General features: G+C 41.7%; 1 protein-coding gene across 1 annotated transcript; it reads right to left on the bottom strand.

Moving 5' to 3' along the window:
* Nucleotides 1-2,084: 2,084 nt before the first annotated feature.
* Nucleotides 2,085-16,137, bottom strand: RPS18 (ribosomal protein S18). Its single transcript, XM_060760759.2, has 6 exons — nucleotides 15,934-16,137; nucleotides 11,547-11,645; nucleotides 7,295-7,381; nucleotides 5,586-5,687; nucleotides 2,351-2,442; nucleotides 2,085-2,212 (listed from the first exon to the last, which is right to left on the bottom strand). The coding sequence occupies exons 1-6, from the start codon at nucleotides 16,003-16,005 to the stop codon at nucleotides 2,137-2,139; spliced, it is 528 nt and encodes a 175-aa protein (XP_060616742.2). The 5' UTR covers nucleotides 16,006-16,137; the 3' UTR covers nucleotides 2,085-2,136.
* Nucleotides 16,138-17,833: the final 1,696 nt, after the last annotated feature.

The following is a 17,833-nucleotide window of genomic DNA, read 5'->3' as shown; positions in this document are numbered from 1 at the left end:
GGGCCATCACCCAGTCCAACCCCATTCTGCCAAGAAGCAGGAATATTGCATTCAAATCACCCCTGACAGATGGCCATCCAGCCTCTGCTTAAAAGCTTCATCTTCTCAGTGCCGCAATTGACGTTGCGTCTCAATCAAAATCTCACAGCAGGATATTTAAGGACATGAGTGAAAAGCCTCCTCCAGGACGGTCACACACCCGGGCAACGTCCTTGCAAACAGCCAATTCTCTCACACTAGAAGCCACTTGCAGTATATTCTCACTTCACTTGTGATACAAAAAAGCAGGACAATACTAATGATAGAATCATAGAATCCTAGAGTTGGAAGAGACCTCATGGGCCATCCAGTCCAACCCCCTGCCAAGAAGCAGGAATATTGCATTCAAATCACCCCTGACAGATGGCCATCCAGCCTCTGCTTATGATGAGAGACCCCAAGGGCTACCCAGTCAAGGCACAATCCAAGCCTTCCAGACAGATGGCTGTACAGCCTCTGCTTAAAAGTAATGATGAAGAAATTGGACCATAGAACCCTAGAATTGGGAGGCACCTCTCAAGGCCACCCAGTCCAACCCCCTTGTCTTTGCCAGGCAGAAAGACACTATCCAAACCCTCCTGACAGAGGGCCACCCAGCCTGTTTCAAAACCCCAACTGGAATGCAGAAGATAATTCAACCCCTCTTACTTTTCTTCCTCAGGGTTAGGTGGAGTATTTTGTTTTCCTGCCCCCATCTACTCCATGGGCCCTCCTCCTTCTCCAAGTGGAACATCCCCATCTCCCCAAATCCCTCCTCAGGGGGATTCCTGGCTTCTAAACCTCTGAATCTCCTAAATCTCCGAAACTCTAGGTGCTCTAACTGCCTATTATAGGAAAAACCAGCTGATCCCCAACCCATCTAAAACACAGACATGTGCCTTTCACCTTAAGAACAGACAAGCATCCCAAGCTCTGAGGATTATTACCTGGGAAGGAATCCCACTGGAGCATTGCAGCGTACCCAAATACCTGGGAGTTACACCAGACTGTGTTCTGACCTACAAGAAGCACTGCTTGACTATCAAGCAAAAAGTGGGTGCTAGAAACAATATCATACGAAAGCTGACTGGCACAACCTGGGGACCACAACCAGATACAGTGAAGACATCTGCCCTTGCACTGTGCTACTCTGATGCTGAGTACGCATGCCCAGTGTGGAACACATCTCACCATACTAAAACAGTGGATGCGGCTCTTAATGAGGCATGCCGCATTATCACGGGGTGTCTGCGCCCTACAACACTGGAGAAATTACACTGCTTAGCTGGTATTGCACCACCTGGCATCCGCCGGGAAGTAGCAGCCAATAGTGAAAGGACCAAGGCAGAGACATCTCCAGCTCCCCCCTTGTTTGGGTATCAGCCAGCACGTCAATGACTTAAATCAAGATATAGTTTTCTTAGATCTACAGAGACACTCGCTGGAGCACCCCAGCAAGCAAGAGTCCAAAAGTGGCAGGCTCAAACCCAGCACCTCAATCCGTGGGTGATACCAGATGAGAGACTCCCCCCTGGGCACACAGAAGACTGGGCGACTTGGAAGGTGCTGAACAGACTGCGCTCGGGCACCACGAGATGCAGAGCCAACCTTCAGAAATGGGGCCACAAAGTGGAATCCTCGACATGCGAGTGCGGAGAAGAGCAAACCACTGACCACCTGCTGCAATGCAACCTGAGTCCTGCTACATACACAATGGAGGATCTTCTTAAGAGTAACACCAGAGGCACTCCAAGGGGCCAGCCACTGGTCAAAGGACATTTAATCAGCTACCAAGCTTGCAAAATTTGTGGGTTTTTTTATCTGTTTGTTTGTTTTGTTCTGTTAGAAATGTAATACAATGTTCTGGTTGCGGATGACACGATAAATAAATAAATAACCCCTGAGCACTGAGTTCCCCCTTCTTGGCCCCCTTCCCTCCTGCCCCTCCCCTTCTTGAACTGCTTTACACCCAGAACTGGCCCTGGAGCGGTGAGCCCAGCTGAGCCCCCAATGAGGCAGAAGAGGAAACGCGGCAGCCCGAGAGCCAAGGAGAAGAGTCCAGAGGGTTGGAAAGGGTTCACTTTTATTGTCTTTACTGTGCACAGAAAGGGGCCCCTCCTACTTCTTCTTGGAGACACCCACGGTCCGGCCCCTGCGGCCGGTGGTCTTGGTGTGCTGCCCTCGGACACGGAGGCTGCAGAAAGAAGGAAGGAAGGAAGAAAGGTCAGCGGATGGAGAGCGTTAAAGGGGGAAAACTTTGGTCCTTCCTCCAGGTGTTTTGGGCTTCAACTCCCACCACTCCCAGCGGGCTTTTGTGCTGCGTGGGACTCACCCCCAGAAGTGGCGCAGGCCTCGGTGGGCCCGGATCTTCTTCAGGCGCTCCAGGTCCTCACGGAGTTTGTTGTCCAGCCCGTTGGCCAAGACCTGCGGCAGGAAGAGAAGGGCCAGGGGTGAAAAATGATGGAAAGGGCACCCTATTGCGGATGGAGGGACAGGGCCTGTATTCTGCTGCTCTGGAGATTGGGACACAATGGAGCTATGGGCCCAAAGGGCAGGAGGAGAGAAAGATGGGAGTCCAGCGGAGTCTTTTTTCTTCCTTGGAGAGTGGATATCTATCTATCTATCTATCTATCTATCTATCTATCTATCTACCCACCTACCTACCTACCTACCTACCTACCTACCTACCTTTCTATCTATCTATCTATCTATCTATCTATCTATCTATCTATCTATCTGCATATGTCATCAGTTGGGGACCTCTCCCCACAACACCAACTGGGGCAGAATGAAGAGAGAGGGGGCCAGAAGACAGTTCCACCTTGTCTCCTGTGCTATTCTAATAATATAATATTATATAATACTAATAATATAATTATATATTTATATTACATGAAATATTACTAATATTACAATATAATGGTATAGCACAATAGTCATATTTAGTACTGATATTGTACTATGCTAATATAATATATTGTATATACATATAATATTTATAATATAATGTAATGCAATATTATACTAATAATAATATGATATTATAATAATATATTTATATTACATGAAATATTACTAATAATATTACAATATAATGGTATAGCACAATATAATAATATTTAGTACTGATATTGTACTATGCTAACATAATATATTGTATATACATATAATATTTATATTACATGTAATATTACTAATAATATTAAATATAATGGTATAGCACAATATAGTCATATTAATACTGATACTGTACTATGCTAATATGATAATTCTATATTTATGTTACATGTAATATTACTAATAATATTACAATATAATGGTATAGCACAATATAGTCATATTTAATACTGATACTGTACTATGCTAATATGATATATTGTATATACACATAATATTTATATTATAATGTAATGCAATATAATACTAACAATAATATTATAATTCTATATTTATATTACATGTAATATTTCCAATAATATTACAATATAATGGTATAGCACAATAGTCATATTTAATACTGATATTGTACTATGCTAATATGATATACTGTATATACACATAATATTTATATTATAATGTAATGCAATATAATACTAACAATAATATTATAATTCTATATTTATATTACACGTAATATTACCAATAATATTACAATATAATGGTATAGCACAATATAGTAATATTTAGTACTGATATTGTACTACGCTAACATAATATATTGTATATACATATAATATTTATAATATTATAATGTAATGCAATATAATACTAACAATATTATAATTCTATATTTATATTACATGAAATATTACTAATAATATTGCAATATAATGATAAAGTACAATAGTCATATTTAGTACTGATATTGTACTATGCTAATATAATATAGTGTATATACATATATTTATAATATAATTTAATGCAATATAATACTAATAATATAGCAATATTTAGTACTGATATTGTACTATGCTAATATAATATATTGTATATATATATATAATAATAATTATAATATTATAATGTAATGCTATAATGTAATATTATAATGTAAAACTAATAATAATATTATAGTTATATATTTATATTACATGAAATATTACTAATAATGTTACAATATAATGGTATAGCACAATATAGTAATATTTAGTACCAATATTGTACTATGCTAACATAATATATTGTATATACATATATTTATATTGTAATGTAATGCAATAATAATATATGATAATTCTATATTTATATTACATGTAATATTACTAATAATATTACAATATAATGGTATAGCACAATATAGTCATATTTAGTACTGATATTGTACTATGCTAATATAATATATTGTATATACATATAATATTTATATTATAATGTAATGCAATATAATACTAATAATAATATTATAATTATATATTTATATTACATGTAATATTACCAATATTACAATATAATGATATAGCACAATATAGTACTATTTAGTACTGATATTGTACTATGCTAATATATTGTATATACATATAATATTTATATTATAATGCAATGCAATATAATACTAATAATGATATTATAATTAGATATTTATATTACGTGAAATATTACTAATAATATTAAATATAATGGTATAGCACAATGCAGCAATATTTAATCCTGATTTTGTGCTATGCTAACGTAATATATTGTATATACATATATTTAGCAAATATATTTAGCATACATATATTTTACATAGCATTGAGTCGCCTAATCGGGCTGAAAAATGTGGTATAGAAATAAAGCAAATAAATAATAAATATTACTAGCCATCCCCTGCCACACATTGCTGTGGCCCAGTCTGTGTATATGTGTTTTGTGTGTGTGTATATGAGTGTGTGTATGTTTGTGTATATGTGTATATATGTGTGTTTGTGTATATATGTGGTTTGCACATGCGTTGTAATGTAATTTCTGGTTTTTGGCTTTTTAAGTCCCTTCTGCTGTGTTTTTCAGTGTTTTTATGAGTGATGGTCACTCATTGGCCTGATAGGTGTAATATGTCCAAATTTGGTGTCAATCCATCCAGTGGTTTTTGAGTTATGTTAATCCCACAAATGAACATTGCATCTTATTTATATAATGTAATGCAATATACTACTACTACTACTAATAATAATATATAATTGTATATTTATATCACATGTAATATTACCAATAATATTACAACATAATGGTATAATATAATAGTAATATTTAATGGTGATATTGTACTATGCTAATAATGTAATATATTGTATTTATATATATCTTGCAAGCTGCTCTGAGTCCCCTTTGGGGTGAGGAGGGCGACACAGAAATGTTGTAAATAAATAAATAAATATCCACCCACTCATCCAAGGCCTCCTGTCTGGCAGAAGTGGGTCAGATTGGATTGTTTTTAGGGGGTCCTTGCTGGGTGAGTGGGCTTCTTAACCAAAGACTCTCCACATATGAGAAATAGAAAGACACCCAGATAGATATGCACATGTATTATTGTGCCTTCCTCCCTGGCCAAAGGGGCCGGGGCTGGATGGCCCTTCTTTCGCGGTGCCCACCTGGCTGTACTTCCCGTCCTTGACGTCCTTCTGCCTGTTGAGGAACCAGTCGGGGATCTTGTACTGCCGGGGGTTCTGCATGATGGTGATCACACGCTCCACCTGTTTGGAGGCACAGAAAGAGAGAGAGGGGAGAGCAACCCATTAGCACCCCTTGGTCAAGACCCAGAACGGCCCGCATCAGAGCACAGCACAGGCAAAGGAGACCTGGCATCCAAGCACTCTGACCTTCACGCACAGCAGAGGAGGAAGACTGCATGGTTCCTGTGCCGGCGCATACCAACGAGCTCACATTCCCTCGAGGAAGCGGAAGCATCACACTAGCACTCCAACTGCTCCCCATAAACAGCTAGAGCAGGCATGGGAAAACTTCAGCCCTCCCACAGTTCCTAACAGCTGGCAGGCCCATGCCCAGGCTAGAAGTATATTGGGTTGCTGTGAATTTTCCAGGCTGTCTGGCCATATTCCAGAAGCATTTTCTTCTGACGTTTTGCCCACATCTATGGCAGGCATCTTCAGAAGTTTGTAAGGTCTGTTGGAAACTAGGAAAATGGGGTTTATATCCCTGTGGAAGGATGTCCAGGGTGGGAGAAAGTACTCTTGTCTCTTGGAGTTCTTTCTCCAAGATTAGCACTGAATAGCCTTGCAGCTTCAAAGCCTGTCTGCTTCCTGTCTGGGGGAATCCTTTGTTGGGAGGTGATTAGCTGGCCCTGATTGTTTCCTGTCTGGAATTCCCGTTTTTTGAGTATTTTTTATTTATTTCATGTCCTGATTTTTATTTATTTTATGTCCTGATTTCAGAGGTTTTTAATACTAGTAGCCAGATTTTGTTCATACTCATGGTTTCCTCCTTTCTGTTGAAATGTAAAAGTGTATTTCCTTCATGGTTGCAAAGCAGCAAAACAAGAGGTTATTTACAGGCACATATTTAAAAGCCAAGTGCTTCCTTTTCCTACTGGTAATTATACTTTAATGACATTTCCAAAGCAGGAAATCAAGCAGTTGTTCACAGGTTCGTATTGGAAAGCTCAAGGTTTCTCTTCCTACGTTTCCCTGGCAAAGAACAGGAATGAGGGAAGTGACGCAGCCTTTTACGAGAGCTCCTGCCCTGAGGATTTTTGGCCTAAGGGAGAAGCAAGGAGGAATGCTGGGCCTTTTTAAAAAGATGTAATATTCATTTCCTGTGTTTTGTTTCTTATGTCACTGCATTTAAAGTTGTTTTGCTTTTTTTAAAAGCATGTATACGCCATATTCTTTTAGCTGCTTGGAGTTATACAGTTATCCACCCACTTTTACCAGGTTAAACATTTGTGGAGGATATTATTGGCTCCTTCTTTGGAAGCTTTTAAGGAGAGGCTGGATGGCCATCTGTCAGGGGTGATTTGAATGCAATATTCCTGCTTCTTGGCAGAATGGGGTTGGACTGGATGGCCCAGGAGGTCTCTTCCAACTCTAGGATTCTATGATTCTATTATGGCAGCACTTATCACTCTCTCTATTACATTATTAAATATTTTTAAAGTGTGAAAAAACATTTCACAAAACCAACGTAACACCTTCCAGTTCAAAGATTTCTGTTTCAAAAGCCTTCCTGAATCAGGCTGGAAAGACAACAAAACAACAAGGAGGGCAAGTGTCCCATCAAAAGCAGGTAAAGAGGGTTCGCCACCCCTGAAAACCAGGCGCACTCCTTCCCCTTCCTTCCTCACCTCATCCTCTGTGAGTTCGCCGGCCCTCTTGGTCAGGTCGATGTCGGCCTTCCTCAGCACCACGTGGGCATAGCGCCGGCCTACTCCCTGCGGAGGAAAGGGGGCATTAAGGAGGGAATTGGGGCCCTTTGCAGAGGAAATACATTCCGTTTGCAGCAAATAATAATAATAATAATAATAATAATAATAATAATAGGATCACAAGCCTGAAAAAGTTACAGAAAATGAACACCTCAAACTACTCTGGGACTTCCGAATTCAGACTGACAAGAGTTTTGGAGAACAAGACTCCTGACCTCACTAATAATAATAATAACCATATACGGCTCTGGCCCAGCATACCTGTCCGAATGTATCTCCTTCTACACCCCGCCTAGGAATTTAAGATCTCCTAGAGAGGCCCTGCTCTCAGCCCTAACTCTATCACAAGTGAGGCTGGTGGGGATGAGGGACAGGGCCTTCTCGGTGGTGGCCCCCTACCTGTGGAATTCACTCCCTGGGGAAATTAGATCATCGTCATCCCTCCTCTCTTTCAGAAGGAAATTGAAAACATGGATATGGGACCAGGCCTTTGGGTAACCTGGCAAACTGACAAGGACAATGAGGACTAGAGCTTTGGAAACGGGTTATGATAAGCCGAATGGAATCACTAATTACAGAACTCGGCGAAACAATGGCCACCAGACTGGCTTCTCTTTTTCTATTAGTTGTTATTGTATTAATTGCATATTTTAATTATTTATAATTATTGTTGTTATATATTTTACTATGTTGAATTGTAGGCATCGAATATGTGCCGGTTGTAAGCCGCCCTGAGCCCCCCCCCCCCCTGGGGGTTAAGAAGGGTGGGGTAGAAATGCTCGAAATAATAAATAAATAAATAAAAATACTTATATCCCGCTTTTCTCCTTCATGGGACACAAAGTGGCTTACAACATATTAAAATCATGTAAACAACAATCCAAATGCATTGATAAGCATAATAAAATAAACAGTTTAATACAACAATAATACACATTCATATTCTTGTGGCATCATGTCAGATTATACAGTGTTCCCCCGCTACTTCGCGGTTTGCCTTACGCTGACTCGCTGTTTCGCGGGTTTATGAAAATATTAATCTCCATCTCCTGGCCCAGGGAGGCCGGCCTTCCTGCCACACCTCAGGCTGCCGCACTTCCGGTGTCTGCCAAGTCCTGGGAGGACTCCGGAAATGCGATGGCCTGAGGTGTAGTGGGAAGACCTTCCTCCCTGGCCGCTGCACTTCGGGGTTCCATGGAGGCCAGGCTTTCCGCACCGCACCGCACTTCTGGGGTCCCGCGGCGCAGCTGCGAAGGCCTGCCACCCAGGCCTTGGCTGACCGCGGAAATGGGATTGTGCACCAGGATTGTGGCGCAGCTGGCTGAGTGTCAGCTGCATTAAAGATCACTCTGACCAAAAAGGTCATGAGTTCGAAGCCAGCCTGGGTTGGAGTGGAACCTGAAAGACAGTTGCATCTGTCAAGTAGGAAAATTAGGTACCACCTTAAAGTGTTGGGAGGCTAAATTAACTGATTTAGGATGCCATAAAGAAGACTCCAGAAAAGCATTCCAGCGGGAAAGCTTGCGGAAATGCGGAAGTGCTTAATCAGTGTTGCAGATGGAGGATGAAAGCGACAGCTCCCCGGCGGCCAGAAAAAGTTAAATAGCCTCTGTGTATGTCTGTATATGTTTGTATGTCAAAAATTGGCATTGAATGTTTGCCATATATGTGTACACTGTAATCCGCCCTGAGTCCCCTGCGGGGTGAGAAGGGCAGAATATAAAAGCTGTAAATAATAATAATAATAATAATAATAATAATAATAATGCCTGAGGCGCGGTGAGAAGGCCTGCCTCCCTGGCCACCGCATTTCCGGTGTCCACAGAGGCCATAAGGCAGGCCTTCTGCACCGCACCTCAAGCCGCTGCACTTCTGGGGTCCTGAGGAGCGGCCGGGAAGGCTCGAGTCCCTGGCTTTGGCGGACCCCAGAAGTGTGGCGGTCTGAGGCGCGGCGGGAAGGCCTGCCTCCCTGGTCTGCTGCTGCCTACGTGGCTCCTCCAGAGGCAGGTATGAAACCCTGGGTAAGAAAATTTGCCAAGTAGGGATGCTATACTAATTTTAATATTTATGTATTATGCCAAAATAATGTATAAATATTAAAATTAATATAGTGTCCCTATACCGTGGATTTTCACTGTACTGCACTTTACTCCAGTCCATAAACATGATGGGCTGGAATTGTAGTTCTCTCTGGAGAAAGGCTTCCAGTCCATCTTTATGGACTGGAAGCCTTTCTCCAAAGAGCTACAATACAAGTCCTGGGGGAAGGGCACACTGCATGATGACAAAGAGTCAAAAGGGACTTCTGGCCAGACATGAGCTTTTGGCCACTGCGGGAACAGCTCTTTGGGGAAAACAGCACAAATTGTTCCTTCCTCAAACTTGGAGACAGCAAAAGAGTGTCCAGCCAGAATGGTATCATCTGCACTAAGGTCCAGAAGCCAGTTGGAGGGGAAGGGCATCTTTCAATGGGGACTGTGTGGAAACTGACTAGCCCTCTATGGACACGATGACAAACTGTTTTTTAGTATGACGACTGACCACTATAGTTTTGGATATATTTGTTGTTTTAATGTGTTATTGTAATATGAACTATGATGTTTTTACCGATTGTATATGTTTTTATGGTTGGAAACCAGTCTGAGTCCCTCAAAAGAGGTGAGAAGGTCAGTATATAAAACTCTGAAATAAATAATAAATAAACAAACCCTGCTGACCGTTTCTCCTAAAATATGAAATCCAGACTCCTGGCTTGAAAAATGTTAATGAGAAAGGGACAACATGATGCAATGCTCAAAAAGCCAGTGTGGTTTTAGAATGCATTAACAGGAGTCTACTGTCAGAAATATTAAATATTAACTAGGTATTTTTAATTACAAAAATGTGAGTCAAGCACTGAAGGGGTTAAATTGATGCAATGACTCAGCAAAAGCTATAGTTCTGTGTAAGCAGGTATGTCTGTAGCTTAGTAACCGTCAAGTCTGAGAGAGCCCTCAGTGTGAGAAGGCCTCCGTGGGAAAAAGGCCTCAGTATGAGAACGCCTCAGCATGTGAGATAAACCTCGGTATGAGAAGGTCTCGTGCGAAGCTCCGATGTGAAAGTTGAACTTTATTTGTGTCATGGAAACCATATTATTTTGCTACAAAGAAAAGCCTCCCATGGAAGCAATAACCTGGGCCTGTGTATTTTTGTTCTTTTTATCACTTTGGTCTACTGGTGCTGGTCTACTTTGGTCTACTGGTGCTGGGTCACACTGATGCCGCTAAGTTACTCTGCTATATATTTATGAGGAGGGTCTTTTGTTAATAAGCCCACTGGCCCAACATCTACTGTCCAGATTGAGGGAAGCCATAGTCCTACTCTATGTTGCTTTGGACAGGCTTCACCTGGAGTAACAACCCTGCGTCCATCTCTGGATGAAGACACGGATACAGACAGGATGGAGGGTATCCAGAGAAGAGCCACCAAAAATGGCCAAACGTCTGAAAGCCAAGAAACCCTATGAAGAGATTCATATTGTCCATCATGCCCAGAACAATCTACAGCAGGCCTGAACAAACTTCAGCTTCCCTTCAGGTGTTTTGGACTCCAACTCCCACAGCCTGCCCACTCTTAGATGAGTTATTGTGGAAGTCCAAAACACCTGGAGGGAGGGCCAAAGTTTGCCCAGGCCTGATCTAGAGCATTTCTTGCCATCAGTCAGTTCTTCCCCAGGTTTTAATGGAAGCTGCTTTGTGAAATGCCAAGGGTTGGTACCACCACGTCCTTTCGTGGCTCTCAAAGGGGTGAGTCATCCTCAGCAATCAGTTAAGGACACTCTGGGCAGGAGGCCATTTCTCCTTTTCTGGACTAAAGAAGCCACAAGCCAAGGAGAATTGCATATGGAGCCATCAGGGACAGGGGAAGACCCTATGGGACCAGTCTACTGTCTTGCTTATTTCTGATTTATTATTTATTTATTTACTTCATTTGTATACCGCCATTCTCAGCCCTAAGGCAACTCATAGCGGTTTACAACAAGCAATATCTGCGACATTCCTACAAGGCTGAGGTGCGAGGGGAGCCAGGAAAGGGGCCTGGACCTGTCCCCAGGACACAGCAAGAGGGGCAAAGTGGCTGCTTTGGGCAAGACCCCCACCCCCATGCCACCCCAGTGCATTTCCCCACAGACCTTAATGGCGGTGATGGCAAAGGCGATCTTCCTCCGCCCATCAATGTTGGTGTTGAGGACACGAAGAATGTGCTGGAACTTCTCTGGGATCACGAGAGACTGTGGAAAGAGAGACAGACGCAGGTGGAGTCAGAGCCAAACACTAGTGGGGTTTCACAAACAGACCAAAATCCACATGTGCAAGTAGAAAAAGAACTGCAATTTCAGCAGAATGGAAGAGAGGGCCTGTTTCGTTTTGCCCAATGGCTGGGCTCGTTTGCTTGGGCCTTCCCCTCGGGTCAGCCACCCGTTCTGACCCACATTTACCTCAATGAAAGTCAAAACATGTATACTCACCTGTTTGTCCCACAAGGCAAACACACAAGGCAACATGGCTCTGGACCAAACCTGGCCCACATAACCTTTGTGATCCAATGTAAACATCATTGAAGGGGTTCTGCTACAAAATCTACCCATTTTGGGTAAGTTTAGCTATGGAATCTGCACCATGAGGCCTACACACAGCCCCGAAGGTCATAGGAGAGGCATCCACTCCATAGGAGGTAAAGAATTTAATTAAGAGCTATATTTTGGAAGGGATCTTTCATAGAATCCTAGAGTTGGAAGAGACCTCTTTGGCCATCCAGTCCAACCCCATTCTGCCAAAAAGCAGGAATATTGCATTCAAAGCACCCCTGACAGATGGCTATCCAGCCTGTTTAAAAACCTCCAAAGAAGGAGCCTCCACCACACTCCGGGGCAGAGAGTTCCACTGCTGAATGGCTCTCACAGTCAGGAAGTTCTTCCTCATGTTCAGATGGAATCTCCTCTCTTGTAGTTTGAAGCCATTGTTCCATTGCGTCCTAGTCTCCAGGGAAGCAGAAAACAAGCTTGCTCCCTCCTCTTTGTGTCTTCCTCTCACATATTTATACATGGCTGTCAAGTCTCCTCTCAGCCTTCTCTTCTTCAGGCTAAACATGCCCAGCTCTTTAAGCCGCTCCTCATAGGGCTTGTTCTCCAGACTCTTGATCATTTTAGTCGCCCTCCTCTGGACACATTCCAGCTTGTCAATGTCTCCCTTCAATTGTGGTGCCCAGAATTGGACACAATATTCCAGGTGTGGTCTAACCAAGGCAGAATAGAGCATGGGGAGCATGACTTCCCTTTCATGCATATCTATGTGCCTTGCTCCCAGGCTGAAAGAGTGGATGTAGGAAAGGAAAGGTTTGATGTAGGAAGGCAAAGGAAAGGGTAAAAGCTATGAGGGAAGGAAAGAGAAAGAAGCCAATACAAAAGAAGAGAGGAAGGAAAGAAAGAGAAAAAGTGTATGAAGGAAAGCAATTGAGGGGCATGGGAGAAGGTGTATGATGCAAAAGAAAACGCAAACCGGGGCAAAGCCAGGTACATAATATGCTAGCTTGGAAGGCACTGAACAGACTGCGCTCATGCACCACGAGATGCAGAGCCAATCTTAAGAAATGGGGCCACAAAGTGGAATCCTCGACATGCGAGTGTGGAGAGGAGCAAACCACTGACCACCTGCTGCAATGCACCCTGAGCCCTGCCACATGCACCATGGAGGACCTTCTTGCGGCAACACCAGAGGCACTCCAAGGGGCCAGAGACTGGTCAAAGGACATTTAATAGCATACCAAGTCTGCAAAGCTTGTGTTTTGTTTGTTTGTTTAAAAATGCAATACAACTGTTTGCTTTGCTCCTGACACGATAAATAAATATGTGTGTTTGTGTATATGTGTTTTGTGTGTGTATATATGCGTGCGTATTTGTGTATATGTGTGTTTGTGTATATATGTGGCTTTGCACATGCGTTGTAATGTATTTATTATTATTTGGCTTTTGAAGTCCTATCTGCTGTGTTATTCAGTGTTCTTCTGAGTGATGGTCACTTGTTAGCCTGAGAGGTGTCTTGTGTCCAAATTTGGTGTCCATTCGTCCAGTGGTTTTGGGTTATTTTAATCCCACAAGCAAACACAGGCCACTCTGCTGTTTATTCTTCTAAGGATTCCCTCACCCAGATATTTGCCACTGCTTTTCTTCTGAGGCTGAGAGAGTGTGACCAGCTTCCAGATCTTTGTTGCTGCTGCAACACTTCATGGGGACCTCTTTGCAGGATTATTTTAAATAGCTTTCTAATGTATTGTCGAAGGCTCTCATGGCTGGAATCGCTGTGTTGTTGTAGGTTTTTTAGGGCTATATGGCCATGCTCTAGAGGCATTCCCTCCTGATGTTTTGCCTGCATCTATGGCAAGCATCCTCAGAGGTAGTGAGGTCTGTTCGAACTAGGAAAAGGGGTTTATATATCTGTGGAATGACCGGGGTGGGACAAAGAACTCTTGTCTGCTGGAGCTAGGTTTGAATGTTTCAACTGACCACCTTGATTAGCATATAATAGCTAGACTACCTAGAGCAAACTTTTGTTGAGAGGTGACTAGGTGTCCTTGTTTGTTTACTCTCTGTTGTTGTGCTGTTCTAATTTTGAAGTTTTTTAATACTGGTAGCCAGATTGTGTTCATTTTCCTCCTTTCCTCCTTTCTGTTGACATTGTCCACATGCTTGTGAATGTCAATGGCTTCTCTGTGTAGTCTGACATGGTGGTTGTGAGAGTGGGCCAGCACTTCTGTGTTCTCAAATAATAATCTGCTGTGTCCAGGCTGGTTCCTCAGGTGCTCTGCTATGGCTGACTTCTCTGGTTGGAGTAGTCTGCAGTGCCTTTCCTGTTCCTTGATTCGTGTCTGGACACAGCAGATTATTGGAGAACACAGAAACACCACCATGCTAGGCTACACAGAGAAGCCATTGAAATCCACAATTTCAACAGAAAGGAGGAAACCATGAAAACAAAATCTGGCTACCAGTATTAAAAAAAACTATAAAATCACAACAGCACAACAGCAGAGAGGAAACAAATAAGGATCAACAGTGACAAATGCAAGATACTCCACTTTGGCAAGAAAAACGAAATGCAAAGATATAGAATGGGGGACAATGCCTGGCTCGAGAGCAGGACGTGTGAAAAAGATCTTGGAGTCCTCGTGGGGAGGAAGGTAAACATGAGCCAGGAATGTGATGTGGCAGCAAAAAAAGCCAATGGGATTTTGGCCTGCATCAAGAGGAGCCTAGTGTCTAGATCTAAGGAAGTAATACTACCCCTCTATTCTGCTTTGGTCAGACCACACCTGGAATATGGTGTCCAATTCTGGGCACCACAATTCAAGAGAGATATTGACAAGCTGGAATGTGTCCAGAGGAGGGCGACTAAAATGATCAAGGGTCTGGAGAACAAGCCCTATGAGGAGCGGCTTGGGGAGCTGGGCATGTTTAGCCTGAAGAAGAGAAGGCTGAGAGGGGATATGATAGCCATGTATAAATATGTGAGAGGAAGCCACAGGGAGGAGGAGGGAGCAAGCTTGTTTTCTGCTTCCCTGGAGACTAGGATGCAATGGCATAATGGCTTCAAACTACAAGAGAGGAGATTCCCTCTGATCATGAGGAAGGACTTCCTGACTGCGAGAGCTGTTCAGCAGTGGAACTCTCTGCCCCGGAGGGAGTGTGGTGGAGGCTCCTTCTTTGGAAGCTTTTAAACAGAGGCTGGATGGCCATCTATCAGGGGTGCTTTGAATGCAATATTCCTGCTTCTTGGCAGAATGGGGGTGGACTGGATGGCCCAGGAGGTCTCTTCCAACTCTTTGATTCTAAGGACATCTAATCACCTCTTAACAAAAGATTGCTCCAGGCACTGTCAGGCCATCAAATGCTAATCAAGGTCGTCAGTTGAAACATTCCCACCTAGCTCCAGCAGACAAGAGTCCTTTGTCCCACCCTGGACATTATTTCAGATACATAAACCCATTGTCCTATTTCCAACAGACCTCACTACCTCTGAGGATGCTTGCCACAGATGCAGGCGAAACGTCAGGAGAGAATGCCTCTAGAATGCCCGAAAAAACCTACAACAACCCAGGGATTCCGGCCATGAAAGCCTTCGACAATACATTGGTCACTACATTTTTGTTTATATAGAAAATGTATGCTTTTGCTGAGTGTATTTTAATATATGGTGATAAGGCTTGGGCGAGACTGGATGGGCCGCCTCCTCCAACCCCATTCTGCTGTGCAGGAAGAGCACCATCAAAGCCCCCCCGAGAGATGGCCGTCAATAACAATAATGACAACAAGGATAACAGAGTTGGAAGCGACTGGATGGGCCTCCAACCCGCAGGGGCCTCCGAAGCGGCCCTCCTTCTCCTTCTTCCGCGGCCTCCCCGCCCTCGAGGCCCGCCCCTACGGAGCCCCCCGGCGGCGCCCTCTCTCCCGCTCCCACCCGGGCCCCGGCCGGCCTCTCCCCCGCGGAGGATGGCGCCGGATGAGGCCTTCCCCCCGGACCCACCATGGCTGCACTCTCGCTCCTCGCTCCTGCCCAGGCCGGAAAAGGAAGTCGAGCATGCGCGCAGGCCTCCATATACAGGCCCCGCCCTCCCGGCCTTCGACAACTTCCGGTGAGAGCGTGCCCGGCTTCCTCTCCACCTCGAAGGCGCTTCCGCGCTTCGCTGTTGCCATGGTGATAGAGAGCCAGGGCGGAGCTTAGAGATAGCAAACCTGTAGAAGAGCGGCCCATAGAGAGATAACGAGACTAACCTCTGTGTACTTGAAAGCCCTGGAGGAGGCAATCTACCTTTGATCTCTATCATATCAGTATATTTATTACAATCCATTTCAATATATGAAAAGAAGATATTTTAATAGATTGCATTGAATGTTTCAACAGAGAGGAAACAACCAGGCACAGATTAACACCTCCCAGCAAGAGATTTTCCCAGGCTCAGGCAGGCCTTCAAATGCTAATGAAGGTGATCAGCTGAAACATTCACACCTAACTACAGCAGGGAAGAGCTCATTGCCCCACCCCAGCCATTCCACAGATATATAAACCCATTGTCCTAATTCCAACAGACCTCATTCCAACAGACCTCACTACTTCTGAGGATGCTTGCCATAGATGCAGGCGAAACGTCAGGAGAAAATGCCTCTAGAACATGGCTCTATAGCCCGAAAAACCCACAAGAACCTAGTGATTCCAGCCATGAAAGCCTTCGACAATACATTGTATTAAAATATACGTGTTTTAATAGTATTATATTAATATATTTGTTATATGTATACTTTTGGTCTGTGTGTTTAATATGGGTGTTTTATTAATATAGTATTATATTTATATATTTATTCTGTGTATGTTAATATATGTGTTTTAATAATATTCTATTAATACATTTATTACCTGTATACTTTTGCTCTGTGTATTTAATATGGGTGTTTTAATAATATATTACTACATTTATATATTTATTTTGTGTATGTTAATATATGTGTCTTAATATTATTCTATTAATATATTTATTATATGTATACTTTTGCTCTGTATATATAATATGGATGTTCTATTAATATATTCTTACATTTATATATTTATTCTGTGTTTGTTAATATACATGTTTTAATAATATTCTATTAATATAATCATTATATGTATACTTTTGCTCTGTATGTTTAATATGGGTGTTCTATTAATATATTATTATATTTATATATTTATTCTGTGTATGTTAATATATGTGCCTTAACAATATTGCATTAAAACATTTATTATATGTATATTTTGCTCTGTATATTTAATATGGGTGTTCTATTAATATAGTATTATATTTATTCTGTGTATGTTAATATTCATGTTTTAATAATTCTATTAATATATTTATTACGTGTATACTTTTGCTCTGTGTATTTAATATGGGTGTTCTATTAATACATTATATTTATATATTTATTCTGTGTATGTTAATATATATGTCTTAATAATATTCTATTAATATATTCATTATATGTATACTTTTGCTCTGTGTGTTTAATATGGGTGTTCTATTAATATATTATATTTATTCTGTGTATGTTAATATTCGTGTTTTAATAATTCTATTAATATATTTATTACGTGTATACTTTTGCTCTGTGTATTTAATATGGGTGTTCTATTAATACATTATATTTACATATTTATTCTGTGTATGTTAATATATGTGTCTTCATAATATTATATTAATATATTGTTACATTTATATTATACTCTGTGTGTTTTAATAGTGTTATATTAATATAAATATTATTATATTTATATTTTAGTCTGTGCATTTTAATATATGTCTTTATAATAATAATAAATAGTCTTATACTAATATTATACTTAATAGTCTTATACTAATATTAGTATATGTATATGTTTGCTCTGTGCCTTT

Source organism: Anolis sagrei, chromosome 2, assembly GCF_037176765.1.
Source record: "Anolis sagrei isolate rAnoSag1 chromosome 2, rAnoSag1.mat, whole genome shotgun sequence".
In the NCBI taxonomy this organism is placed as follows: Eukaryota; Metazoa; Chordata; class Lepidosauria; order Squamata; family Dactyloidae; genus Anolis; species Anolis sagrei.
The sequence above is the reverse complement of the archived record's forward strand: the minus strand, read 5'-3'. Positions and strand labels throughout refer to the sequence as shown.

Bases quoted from the DNA above. Each gene is read 5' to 3' on its own strand.
- RPS18 (XM_060760759.2), bottom strand. From the start codon at position 16,005: ATGGAGGCCTGCGCGCATGCTCGACTTCCTTTTCCGGCCTGGGCAGGA. The intron at 11,646-15,933 runs GTGGGTCCGGGG...CTCTTTCCACAG, and splicing joins GGAGCGAGAGTGCAGCCATG to TCTCTCGTGATCCCAGAGAA. The intron at 2,213-2,350 runs GTGAGTCCCACG...TTCTTTCTGCAG, and splicing joins GGCCTGCGCCACTTCTGGGG to CCTCCGTGTCCGAGGGCAGC.